The sequence below is a fragment of the Miniopterus natalensis genome, chromosome X (genome assembly GCF_054644295.1).
Source record: "Miniopterus natalensis isolate mMinNat1 chromosome X, mMinNat1.hap1, whole genome shotgun sequence".
Taxonomy (NCBI): domain Eukaryota; kingdom Metazoa; phylum Chordata; class Mammalia; order Chiroptera; family Miniopteridae; genus Miniopterus; species Miniopterus natalensis.
This window is the reverse complement of record NC_142103.1, coordinates 100,193,872-100,208,277: the sequence shown is the minus strand read 5'-3', so window position 1 is coordinate 100,208,277 and position 14,406 is coordinate 100,193,872. Positions and strand designations below refer to the sequence as shown.

Here is a 14,406-nt window from a genome sequence, read left to right as displayed (position 1 = left end):
TCTTTGCCCCCCCAACAAACAAACGAAACCCACACAGAACCTAATATAGGAGCACGCTGTACTGCATGAGAGCGAAGCTTGCTTTTTGTTCTTTGCACTGCGATCTCTCTCACGCATGGAGAAGACTGCAGAATACGAAGAACAGTTTACAGACTAATCGTGAAGTCAACACCCATGTAACTACACCCAAGCCAAGAAGCAGCACTCCAGGAGCCACCCATGGGCCCTCCCAGCCACAAACCTCGCTTTCTCCACTGGAGGCAGCATTACCCTGATCTTTAATAATTCTCTTGTCTTCATACTTTTACCATCATTGTATGAATTTCTAAAGAACATGTAGCTTTTGTGTGTTTTGCTTCTGAACTTTTTGAGTATTAGGTTTTAAAGTCATCCACTTGTCTCTGGTGGCTGCAGTTCATGCCTTTCATTGCTCTCCAATATCCCATCATGTGACTACACCAGTTTACTTCTCTAGTCTGCTGTTGATGGACATCTGCGTTTCATCCAGCTGTGAAGTATTACGTGTTGCTGTGAACATTCCTGCACATGTGCACGAGTTTCTCCAAGGTCCTGCTCTCCCCAATTCCCCTCCAACAACTGGTTGGAAAACAAATTTCACAGAGGAAAGAACAGTGAAATGGACTCTAGACTCTAGTTCATACTCTGTAAATTACTTAATCTTTCTGCCTCTCCATTTGTCACCTCAGATGGAAAATGGGGGACAGGGTAGACTTGTTAATCTCTATAACACTTGGAAATGTTTATAACCACACTTAGAACTAGTGACAACATGTAGGCTCCTGAGGCAAAATGGAGCCCAACTATCTCATATTCCCCATCTCCATATGTCCCTGGCTTCCCTTTATGTTTCTTTCATATTTTCCTTCTTTTCCTTTGTGCTATCTTCTAAATAACTTTTCTAACATAGTCTGATTTGCTAATTTCCTCTGAATGTCTTTGAGTCAACTGTAAACTCATCTGTTAAGTTTTTTGTATTTCAGTGTATTTTTAGTTTATAGAAATGCTTTTGGTTCTTTTATGTGAATAAATGCTGGCTTGTTTCTTTACGGGCTTAGTTATTTTGTGGGTGGCTCACTTTCTTTGAAAAATTACTTGTGACACTGAGATTAATATGAGGACTAGAATAAATTTGTGCTTGGAGAGAGGATTTTTTTTTAATCCTCACCTTATATGTTTAGAGAGAGGAAGGGAGAGAGGGAAAGAGAGAGAAACATCAATGTGAGAGACAAATACTGATCAGTTGCCTCCCATACAAGCCCCTACCAGGGATCAAGCCCATAACCTAGATATGTGCCCTGACAGGGAACTGAACCTGCAACCTTTGGGTACAGGACGACGCTCAAACCAACTGAGCCACCCGGCCAGGGCTGGGGACAGGATTTTATGTTTGTCTCTGCCAGGTGCCAAGGGCACTGCTGCTTTAGGCTAAATACATATGTCCCTGGTGCAAAAGTAGGATCAGTGTTCTCTCTCTCTCTGTCTCCCTCTCTCTTCCTCTCCCTCCACCCCCCAAGCATGTCCTCAGTGAAGATTTAAAAAGCAAATAAAAATAATAAAAAGCATTCTTTAAAAATAAAATAAAATAGCACTAATCCAAAAGAGCAAAAGCAAAAAAGCAAACAGACACTAACTTTCACTCTTCTTTCTAGAGCTGGAATCACCAAATAACGATTATCTTGTTCGCCTTCAAATAAGTCATCTTCATTGCAATCCAATGTTCGACTCTAATAAATAAAAAAATACACCGAAACTGAAATTTTGAAATAAACTAAAAAAACATAATATTAACAATATACAATTAAAGTTTATCCAGTCAAAGGGCAGTTTTCTATGTTAGACACTATTATATAAAAGACAAAATATATATTCCCCCAATCTTCTTATAACTATAAAAAATCACTATTACCATTACCACTCATGTAACAGTTGTATACTGCTTCAAAAAGTATCAGCTTACTAGATTTTTATAAAACCCTAAAATCCCATAACTAGAGAAAATAAGAATTACCCTCATTTCACTAATAAAAAAATTGAAGCTCAGAAGCATTTATATAAATCTGAAACTTCAGGAGTATTATTTCCCTTATGCCCAAAATCTTAATGAACTGTTCCTTGTTTTAATAAAGCAGTTTCACTTCACTTTATTCTTTAATTAATCCAATATTATTATGTTTATTGATATAAAAAGACTTTCAGAAGCAATGGTAAGTTAATTTACAGTATTTTTGTCACTTGATTGACCACTAGATATACTATATTCAAAAGCATAGTCGACTTGTATGACATCTGTTGAAAGGACATTCAAGGTTTGCAATTCCCTAGTGACCCTGGCCCCATCACAACACTGGAGGGCACCGCAGTACTCACGTGTCTGTGGTGATGCTGGTGGTGACAAACCTGTGCCGCCAGTCACATAAAAGTCTAGGCACATGCAATAGACATACAATTACATGCAGCACATGATGCCTGATAACGATAAACGCAGCCCCACTGGCGGAGGCGTTTCCTGCCCCGGGCTCTGCATCGCGCCCGTTCCACCGGGACAAGGTGGGCCGCGAGGCAGCACAGTGCGCCTTCCTGCACCGGCGGCCTCGCGCCTCCCGGTCGCACCCTCCCACGGCGTCCCTTCACCGCGTGCTGTTCCATAAATGTGGTGTCGCCCCAGTGTGTGGTGTTCTAAAGTCTACAGCGGTGTCCCGGGCCTTCACATTCACTCACCCATTCTCCCCGGGCAACTGCCAGTCCTGCAGGCTCCACTCACGGTAAGTGCCCTGTACAGGTGTATCCTTTTTTTATCTTTTACATTGTACTTTTTACTGTACCTTTTCTATGTTTTGATATTTTTAGATATGCAAATATTTACCATTGTGTTACAACTGCCTGTAGTATTCAGTACAGTAACATGCTATACAGATTTGTAGCCTAGGAGCAACAGGCTGTACCACATAGCCTAGGTGTGTAGCAGGCTAGCCCATCTAGGTCGGTGTAACTGCACCTATGGTGTTTGTACAACAAATTGCCTAACGACACATTCCTCAGAACCTATCCCCATCGTTAAGTGGCGCCCGACTGTGTTTTTAAAAGATTCAATACATATATATCTTTTTTTTCTATTTAATTTTATTATTATTATTTTTTTAATTTTTAAATTTTTTTTGTTTAAAATATTACAGATGTCCATATATATATATATATATATATATATATATATTTTTTTTAAACTTATCTTTATCATTGAAGTATTACAGATGTCCCCTTTTTCTCCTCATTGACCCTTTCCAGCCTGCACCTGCCGCCCCTCCAGGCCTCCACCACACTATTGTCTGTGTCCATGGGTTATACATATATGCATATAAATTCTTTGGTTAATCTCTTCCCACCCACCCACCTCCACCTTCCCTCTGAGATTTGTTAGTCTGTTCCATGCTTCTATGTCTCTGGTCAAGCCATATAAAGTTCAAAAAGTTTACTTTAAGTATGAAATCACAAATACTTATATAGCTGGTCAAAAGCTTTAAAGCACTCAAATTTCCTAAAATGGTACTTAATGTATAAAAAGTAAACATAACTCACTGAATAGTTTATGCTGTCAAGATCCGTTATTTGAAATGAACTCAAGCAATCTGAAGTTAAAGAGTCCTTTAAAAGCAGCAGTACTTGCTCTGTTCCAGTTCCAATAAAGTCATCTACGAGCACCGAGCTAATTTCTTCCCACTTAGCAGCAACCTGAAAGAGTGGGAAAGAACAGAGAGGGGAAAAATCAAATGTGAAATGTCCTAAATCTTTTTGTCACATGTAGTTGTAATTTATCTTCCATCTTATAAATAAGTAATGAAAATGGGAGTATAAACACTAAAAACTAAAATAAATATATTAAGGGATCAGAAAACATAAGGAGCTATAACTTTATAAATATCAAGGTACTTAAATTTAATATTTTATCGTTTGTCCAAGGACTGTAACGTTGCTGATTTCTATATTAAAATTTTGTTATAATTTATAAATTTTAATACTTCTCAAGACTATTTTGGAAATTCTAACATTTCTCATGAGTAATTCTAGTGAAGGTTCTTTGTCTAACATGGTTAATTTAAGGATGACCCTCACTCCCATAGCCTTGGTGGATATATACAGGGTGGAGTGAAAGCAGGTTTACAGAATAAATTTTGTGTTTCGGTCCTCACAATTGTAAACCTACTATTGCCCCACCCTGTACTTATGATCAGACAAAGAAGTCAGTTGCAGTAGGTAACTAGAAGGTACCATTTGAGCGCTTTAAAAGCGCTCAAATCAAAATAACCTTTAGGAGTCAGGATGACAAAAGGAGATTTGACTTTGGGTGGTAAACAAACAAAGCAATATACAGCTGATGTATTATAGAACTGTACACTTGAAACTTATATAATTTTATTAAGCAAAGTTACCCCAATAAATTTAATTTTAAAAAAATTTAAAAGAGTCAGATGAACTTAATACTCTAAACTCTGGTTGGGGAGGACACAGCCATTATCAGAGCCACAAAAGGGGAGGGACTCCAATAGTGGGGCACCTAGAACCATCCTAGCCTAGTGGAATGATTTGACCAGTTTATACCAGAACATGAGACCACAAGTTTAAAATAGAATACAACTTCTTAAAGGACCATAAAGCTAAAAGCCTCCAGATTAGTCCCCTGGAAAACTAACACCATGGGGATCAGGTACCCTTTCTCCCTCAGGCAGAAAAGCTAAAACTCCCACTCAGAATCCCAGGAGCAGTCACATCATCTAGGTGACACATGAGGGCGGCTTGCATTAGAGCAAGATAAATAAGAGTCTTCGATCTATATTACCAAATATCAGCTTTTCCCCTATAAGACTAATTTCTAACGCAATGATTTTTCACTATGCAGGAAGGAGCTTATTTGTAAACCCATGTCCTCTCATCCTCCCACCTCCCCATGAGTATAATGGAGTACAATAACTATATAAAAGACTATATATATATATATATATATATATATATATATATATATATATATATTAGTAATAAGAATGTGCTCAGCATGCAAACATCATAGAGCTGTGCCCTTATACATGCACTCACACATCTGCAATCCACAGGCCTAGAACAGTCATCCAAAAGAAATACAGGCAAGCCACAAATGCAAGGCACATATATAATTTAAAATGTTCCAAGATCCAATAAAATTCTCCAGTAGCAGTGAAAAGAAAAAAGTAGAAGTAACTATTATATTTAATTTAACCCAAAATATCCAAAATACTATCATCTCAATTCAATCTAATCAATAAAAATTGAGATATTTGACTTTCATTTTTTACTAAGTCTCTGACAGCTGGTGTATATTTGACATTTCCAGCATATTCTAATTCAGACTAGCCACATTTGAAATGTTGAATAACCACATGTGGCTAGTGGCTGTAGCATCCGACAGAACACTTCTAGAACCAGGTATACTTGACAACGATCTCAATTTTGAAAAGCCTACTGCATAGATAATTGCCAAAACTTGCAGAGACAATTTCTACTCAAGGAGAAAGCCTAGGAAGAGAAAGGCTACTCATATACTTCTCTAGGCTCAGCTCTCAGTTTCAAGTCCTGTCACTGGATAAAAATTTATACCTGGGAGAGCTGATCTGAGAACACACTAACCTTGACTTTCATTACTTATTCTACTTTATGCTTGTGTGTATTTAACCTATCTTTGTTAGCTGCCTTAATTCCTTTATGGAATGAAGTACCAGACGGATGAATGGATAAGGTAAGTCCATAGCCAACCCAAAGGAAGACTGTTCTGTTGTTTTCTCCCATTTGGGGAAAAAACTGCTATCACAGACACCATTTTAGTTTTTCAATAATGGATTTATTTTATTTTATTTTCATTTTATTTTATTCTTTTAAATATATCTTTATTGATTTCAGAGAGAGGAAAGGAGAGGGAGAGAGAGAGAGATAGAAACATCAGTGATGAGAGAGTCAATTGAGCCCGCAACCCGGGCCTGTGCCCTGACCGGGAATCTAATCCCGATCACCTGGATCCTAGGTCCGACACTCAACCGCTGAGCCACGCTTGGCCAGGCTGGATTTATTTTATTATTCGAAACCTCTTACAGAGTACCACAAACAGTAAATTCTTCTCAGAACTCAATTAGAAAATATTTTTCCCTTGAGAGTATATGCTCCATTCGAAGGTAAAACCTGCTGTATTTACTTTTTTTGTCTTAACTGCTAAACTAAGTGTAATTGCTCCCATGCAATTACTTCCCTTAACTGTCCTCTCCCTTTAGCTGTAGAGTCTTAGCATGCTATCTCCAAAACTCCCAAGTTACAGAGGCAATTTAAAAGCACTTAACTTGGCAGATATCAGGGAGTAAACCCTAGAGCTTTCAATACACGGTATTTGCAAACAGTTTCAGAGTCCAGACTCCCTGGGGACATAGCCTAAGGAATATGGCAGTAGGGGCTCAGGTAAGTAACTTGTGGAAAGGATGGTGGTCCACTGTAGAAAAAGAATTCTAGAACACAATTTGAAGGCAAGGAGGCCAGCAGTTACAGGCAGTGGCAATCTCCTGCTTTGGGTAACGTGTTAGTGCAGAGGTCTACAGTGTCCCAGCAGGGGGCCCACTTCAAGGGAGTTAGGACTATATTCCACTGAATTTATGAGGCATGAGGTAATTGTTTTTTCTTATCTAGGTGAATAAGGGACCTTAGGTAGGTCCAAGTCATTGAGGACAGCCCTGGCCCTTGCCTAACAATAACAGCTACCACTTACTGAGCTTCTCCTATGTGTCACGCATCATGCTAGACACTTTACAATGTCATTTAATGTAATTCTCCCCTCTCAGAGGCAGAATGATTTCAATTTCATACAGTCAGAAAACGGGTTCACAGAAATGAAATACTCTCCCTAAGGTAAGACTAGTAAGTGGCTCAGTTAGAGTTCAAACCCAGGTTAAGTGTGTTCTTTCCATTACCCTGACCCCAATAAGGATTATGGGCTATACCAGATGTTTTCCCCCCACCATTTCATGAAAGGAAAAGGAAAAGACAGAAAATGCTACCTTCCAAATAACCTTCAAATAAAAGTACAATGTGCTTTTAAAAGACTGCTTTCCAAATAAAACAGGGTAGCTTTCAAATTATTTTCCTTTTGAGGATTTAAGTCCTCTATGTATAACAGGGATTGAATATAGTTATAATAATCCCTATTACCATAAAGGTAATTTACAAGGCAAAGCCTGATGAAACACAATTTCAACCTGACATTTCCACATACACAAAATAAAATATGTCTCTCAAACTTTCTAAAATATTTATCAATATTCGTCATCAACATGATAATATAGTGATAGAAATTGTAATTGAGCTTCTAATTGAATGGCTAGTGCACACAAAGTAAGGCATTATCTCCAACTTAAGAAGTTGTATAATGTACTAAAACTCACTTTTGGAAGAGACATTTCTGACAAGTAATGATTACTTATCATGAACTATAAACACTCACATCACATAACTGAAGATGATATGTATCTAAAGCCAGGAGGACGCAGTGTTACCCCCCCAAAAAAAATCAGGGTCAGAGAAATATTATTTGTTCAGATGCCCAGTTACAAACCTCCAATTTCCTTTTCAATTTCTGCACCTTTATACCTGTTATTGAACACTCAATACCAGAGGGTATTTTAAAAAGATTTCCAAACCTTACGTTAAAAGATACAACTACTGTAAATGTGAATAAAATATGAATGCTTGCTAAGGACAAAATATAAGATCATAAAATTCACCAAGCAAGTCTTTTTAAAAAATTAACACTTATCACTCCTCTCTGGAGAACAAATATTTGTCTCTTAAGGGACAATGACACATTTCCAGAAATTCCTCTAGATTTCAATTTAAGTTTAAACAGATAATTACCAGCTTTTCAAAAGTTGAACTTATTTGAATTTTCTAAGAAGGATTATGAAGTCGAATCACCTCTAATCTTATTCGAAGTAAAAATATACTTCCAATTATCACATTAATAAAAATTAGAGTCACAGTAAAAGACAAATAAATATGTAATAATTATAGTTATAGATTTATATATTTCCAAGCAACTCAAAGGTTTTATGACTCAAAATGGCAAGGCAAAACCTTTATCAGGTAGTATTCCGATAACTCTAAGAAAAAAGAGTAATGTACCATATATAATTTTCTTTTAAGTGCAGCACTGAAAATTGATTTGGATAATAAGACTCCAGGATAAACTCTATTAAGTGTAGGATGCTCACTAGGTCTAAGGCTACACTGATTGAATAGTTATGAGAATAACTACTGTACCTGAAAGTTCTTTTCCCAAACGGCACAAGCGCTGGACCTAAACGACACAATGAAAAGGCGGTCTCCTCCTGAATCCATAACTTGAACTGCACAAGGATCTTCGAAGGGAAGCTGGCACACGCTTTTAGGAGTCCCATTTTGGAATGAAATCAGCTGATTCTTTCGAGTAAGGGCAATCAGGGACATTCTTAGCTCGTTATTGACAAACTCAGTTGCACAGACATGCACACAAGTTATCACACTGCTATAAGCGGGAGGGATAATGTATGTATCGCTTACGACTTCTTCCCTTTCAAGGAAGTACACACAAAATCTGCTGTTCCAAACTGCATAATCTGATTTTGAAGGCTTTGGGGCACCTTCTTCCTCAGATAAATAATATTTCTTTTGTCCTAATAAAACCATACCTAGATTTTCAATCTCCCCTGCCCACTCAATAGAGGAAAAGTTAACAGACACAGTAATAACTTTGCCAGTTTGGGGAGAAATATAGAAGAATGACTTAACATGTTTCCATATAATTAAAGGGCCATTAAAGACCCTTAGGCCATCCTTCAACTCATGGCCAAGTCTAAAACTCAAACGCTTTTCAAATTTATTGGTATTGTGAAGAAATAGTAGAAAATATTTGAAAACATTCTTCTTTTCGTTGCTTTGTATCATAATATAAGGGAGGTTTATTCCAGTTCTGAAATCTGACACACAGCTGCAACATATAATTTTTAAATAAGAGTTTTCTTCCTTTATGCTAAAGGATCCGGTGGACTTCTGAACAAATGCACTTGTTTCTCTGTCAAATACCATTCTTCTGACATGCAATATGGGTATTTCTGCAGGCCCTTTATCTGCAAAGTTTCCTTTAGACAACTGAAAAGCAAGGACTTCGCCATTATAACACAAGAGCTTTTGTGGTTTGTTAGATGTCATTGCCTGCTTGCTTGCTTATTCCACAGTATCGAGTCTTTGTGTCGGTCCAATTTTCAAATGCAAATTGATTCCATTCAATGTTTTTAAACCTAAAAATGAAATGAGAAAAACTGCCATTAAGTAAGCAGATTTGAAAACACATTTTTGTTAGAGAACTATTACCTTTGTTAAAGAACTATAAATTTTATGAAGTCAACATTTTAAAGCTTTTTCTGTTATCTTAATGTCACACATCAAAAAACATATCCCGAGTGTTATTTTTGTACAGCCCTTAAAAAGCACCATTTGCAAAGAATGCAAATAACCATATCACAAATAATAACAAAATGTGATAACAGCAACTATTAAAAGCTGTAGGGCTCTTTTAAAGTGACTGCAGACATTCTTTCTAGCTCAGCGAATTTCTTAAGGGTTCTACTCTGTCTCTCTTTCAAACCTACTGACCTAATGTGGTTTTCCCCATTTCCTTTACAGTGACAATTCAGTCAGTCAGTTGTTCAAATTAGACTGCTCCCATAGCCCAGGCGCTTGGGTCCCTGCTTCTCTGAGACAGGAGCTCATATAGACTCTATGAAAGCCCAGAAAGAAAAACAGGAGACAGTATAAGATGGCTTTAAAAAAAATCTTCACAGGAGTAGTAGATCTTAAATCTTACTTTGAAAAAAAAAATGCAGTTTTAAGACGGAAGTCGCTATTCTTAGAGGATTAGTAATATTATAATGAACACAATAATTAAATAATAAGCTATCAATTATTCATGCTTATTATATGCCAGGTATAATAGAAACATGATTTCATTTAATGTTAATGTTATCATAATTAGCTAGTTAATATTAATAAAGGAGAGAGCAAAGGGGAGGCCAGACATTATAAGCATGGTCATCTGGGCAGTTTCACCAGGAAGCCACAGCTTCACACTCCCCCGGGAACCACTGGCCCGTTCCCTGCAGACCACTGGGGGAAGGGATCGAACAAGGGGGAGATGGGTGCATGCGCAGTGAAGTTGGGGTGAGGTAAGAAAGATGTCTGCCTGTCAGTCCAGCCTGGGGAACAATGGCTTGATTACAGGGTGGACCCGTCAGAAGCCTGGAAGGTGCGAATCCCCAGAGTTCCTTCTCTCGTCCTCTTGCTCGCCTTGTTCTTCTCTTGCTCTGTGACCAGCACCGCCCACGTGCTCCTGTTCTCTCTCCATAGGCATGTGACCTTAAGCAGCCACATGGCCCGTGGCCCTGCGGACCCCACAGGCAATGGACTGCAGCTGGGAACGCAAGCTAAGCCAGCCGGATGCCGGACTGCACTGCACTGCGATATGGAGCAGAAATTCTGGGCAGTGGCCTTAATTCTGGCCCTGTGAAGACAAGATGGACTTCTTCCATGGCGAGCCGGACAGAGATGGGACCTTGGAGGGGACCCCCCTTAATTTTACATCACCATAAAGCTTCCCACAAAACTCTACCCTCCCATGGGGACCTCAGGAAATCCTTTTCCTCAAGGCACACCAGGAACTCCACTTCCACCCATAACACTTACAGCTGTTCTTTTAAAGTAAGTATTCTTATTATCCCATCTTTTAAACAACAAAACCTTATTTTAATGAAGGTCAAAAAATTTTCCAAGGTTACAACACTAATCAGCAATGGCGCTAGATTTGGAAGAGGGGACCTCTGATTCTGGAATCTACACTTGTAACCATCGCACTGTCCTGGCATGCCTCCCCTTATTCTAAAAGGCAACTTGAGAGAATTAGTCAAGTAGAAAAAAGAACAAAGGAACACTGCCCCACACTGAACACACGTAAGAAAAAGACTGTTGTTCTCTCTCCATTCAGTTGCTCTATTTGCTGAGTCACTCCTGTAACAGTCACTGAAGGCTTAGCTCAGGCTAAGCAGAGCTGCACATGGTTAGAGACCCATGAATGCTGGGCCTGCCTTTCACTAGATGCATGACTTAAGGCGAGGTGCTCCACATCCACATCTACATAATGGAGTATTGTAACAGTATCTTCCTCACAAGCTACTGGAATTAACTACATAACCCACTTGAGATCAAATCTGGCACACAGAAAGTGCTCTGCAAAGGGGAGCTACTATCATCATTATCATCATCATGGCTGGCTCTGGTTTATATGGTACCTAACCTTAGAAACATCAGAACAATAGTCAAATACTTTAACAGTTTATAAATACTGAAAGGTCTCTCTCCACTATAAATAATTCATACTCTCTCTTTTCTCCTACCTGTGGATCATTTACACCAGAGAATTCAACTATTTCAGAAATAAATAAAAACTAGGTTATTTAGAAGTAAATAATGTTTTCCTCTGTTGAATGAGACGCAAACTCCAAAGGCTTAAGTCTTGTTCTTTTATTATAAATATCTATCAATAGTCCAATTTAAAAAAAAATCACTGAAACATAATCTATAAGTTTAATGTGGCCTGCATTTTAGAGAAATGACTGATTTGGAGATTTTACTTAAAAGCAGACTACTCAGCATTTACTTTCAAACCTTATTGTCTGATTTTCAAATACATCACTTGTGGTTTTAAAACATGTTCACAAATTCTTTGAAACTCATTTCATCAAAAAGTGGCATTTAATTCTCTCCTTGAGTGAGGGCTGATCATTATGATTGGCTCCTAACCAACAGAATGTGGCAGATGTGACAGTGTGTGACTTACCAGATTGGGTCATAGAGCACTTCAGCTTCCTTAGTGATATCTTCCTTGGATCACCTGCACTGGGGAAAGCCACCTGCCATATCATTAACACACTCAAGAAACCCCATGGAGATGTGCACAGGTCAAGGAACTATGGCTTCCTGCCAAAAGACAGTGAAGAACTGAGGACTTCTGACAACAGCCATGTGAGTGAGCCTTCTTGGGGTCAGAGCCTCCAGCTTCAGTCACACCTTTAGTTAATTCAGCCCTTTGGAGAGATCCTGAGCCACAACCACCCAGCTAAGTGGCTTCCAAATTTCTGATTCTCAGAAATTTTGAGATCACAAAAGGTTGTGGCTTTAAGCTGCTAGATTTGGGAGTAATTTGTTATGCAGCAACAGACAAATACATTCCACTATGGCTTTTGTTTTAAATTCATGATATTGTTTTAGAGAATTTCATGGTATCTATGACATGAAGTAACTGAAGATATTGTATCATAATACAAACTAGCAGATGTCTCTGGCTTATTGGTGTGTTGTTAGGCAATTAATGTCAATGATGTGGGACAAACAAAGTAGTTTGAACTTCCATAGTAAGGAAGATAGCTAGGTACATCAAAAGTGTGACTTTTACTTATGAAACGACCTTTTACTTTATTTATTTAAATATATCTTTATTGATTTCAGAGAGAGGAAAGAAGAGGAAGAGAGAGAGAGAAACATCAATGATGTGAGAGTCATTGATCGGCTGCCTCCTACACGTCCCCGACTGGGGAAGGAACCCACAACCCAGGCATGTGCCCTGACCGGGAATTGAACCCCAATTGCCTAGATCCCAGGTCGATGCTCAACTGCTGAGCCACGCCTGGCCAGGCTAATTTTTTTTTTATACCTTTTACTTTAAAGGAAATAAGCATGTTAGTTATATTATACCAAAATGTATGAATAGTAATTTCTGTATTTCAAATTTCCCACAGACATGTCAGGACTCTTAGAAGATATCTAAAAGGAAAAGCATAAAATGATATTGTCAAAGATAAAGACCTAAGAACACACTGTCTTTTACTACCTACTAAAAAAGTTTTTTAGATTTCTTAAAAAGAAAATTAACACTTATTCCATAGGTTTAAAGGTTTATTTTATGAACATACTCTAAGAGCTTTTACTCTTAAAAGAGATGTTGCCTTAGTATAAAATAAAATAAATATACACATATATGTTAATTTAATAAGTCTTGAGGTTACAGAAAGTTTGAGAAAAATATTTATCTTCATAAATAAATATATTAGTTAAAACAACCAAAAAGAACTCTGTATAGAAAAGGATTTTGTTATTCTAATATTAAATGTCACAAGTAATGTTTAATCAACACAGTGCTCTGATGCACTAATATCCGAGTGTGACAGGAAGGAGAATCTGCTCCTTTACTAAACTTTAGAGTATGTATTGTTGCACTCTGATAAAGTTATGACTTAGGAAAATCGGGCCCCTTACATTCCATTCCTTTTAGTGTGACTTATCACCAAGTTCCTTAACTTAGAAACCTCTATCTTCAAACTCTCTGTTCCAATTGCCACTAGGATAGTTCAGGCTTTCATCTCCTTAATAGATCTCCCTTACTCTAGTCTCTCCCCCTCCAATATATCAGTTTATTTATGTTATCTTATTTATTGTTCTAAAACACAACCTTTATCTGGTAACTGCCGCCTAATTTAAAAACCTTACATGCACACCCACAGCTTTCTCAATAGATCCATGACCCTTGAATTACTACCTGGAGAGATGCTAAACACTGTATTGAACATATGAATGATGCAGAGAGAAAATGTTGCAAACCACTCTTGTAAAGTTCAGCACGGTATTCAAAGCCCTGCTATAATCCTAACCCAACTCTCTTTTAGCATGAGCTCTAAGCAAAAAGCAAATTTACTCTCAAGGGCTTAGAGTCAAATAGATTTAAAAACATAAATGACTATTATATGAAAGGTTATTACTTTTTATTTTTAAATACTATTGCAAAAGCATGCATATTTTCAATGTTATTTAAATGGGCCACCTTCAGAGTTAAAAATTAGAAGCTACTAATATATTAATGTATTTATGAAGATAAATTTTTTCCTCAAACTTTCTGTAACTTCAAGGCCTATTAAAATTCCCTTATATGTGTATATCTATTTCATTTCACACTAATGCAACATCTGTTTTAAGAGTAAAAGCTCTTAGCATATGTTCATAAAATAAACCTTTAACCTATGGGATAAATGATAATTTTCTCCTCTTTTTAGATAGAAATAACCTGGAAACAAGCGAAATTAAGGTTCAATTTACAGGTTTTTAAAACAATGTAAACAAGCCCTGATTAATCAAACCCTGATATCATATTCCAGCCTAATGGTCGCTTGATTGTTTACTTAGTACCCTTAAAACAATGGCTGCAGAAAAAAGCAGGTAACTCAAACCGGTTAAATTTTACCTCCT

The 14,406-nt window shown here is 37.6% G+C and overlaps 1 protein-coding gene across 2 annotated transcripts in view; it reads right to left on the bottom strand.

Annotated features, from left to right (window-relative positions):
• The window catches only part of FANCB (FA complementation group B), a 47,619-nt gene extending 38,084 nt beyond the window's left edge, over nucleotides 1-9,535 (bottom strand). For both annotated transcript variants that reach the window (XM_016202949.2, XM_016202953.2), the window contains exons 1-3: nucleotides 8,341-9,535; nucleotides 3,595-3,747; nucleotides 1,653-1,745 (exon numbers count right to left, since the gene is read on the bottom strand). In XM_016202949.2, coding sequence (XP_016058435.2) covers nucleotides 1,653-1,745; nucleotides 3,595-3,747; nucleotides 8,341-9,267 — 1,173 coding nt within the window. In that variant the 5' untranslated portion in view covers nucleotides 9,268-9,535. The remainder of the gene's footprint in view (nucleotides 1-1,652; nucleotides 1,746-3,594; nucleotides 3,748-8,340) is intronic.
• Nucleotides 9,536-14,406: the final 4,871 nt, after the last annotated feature.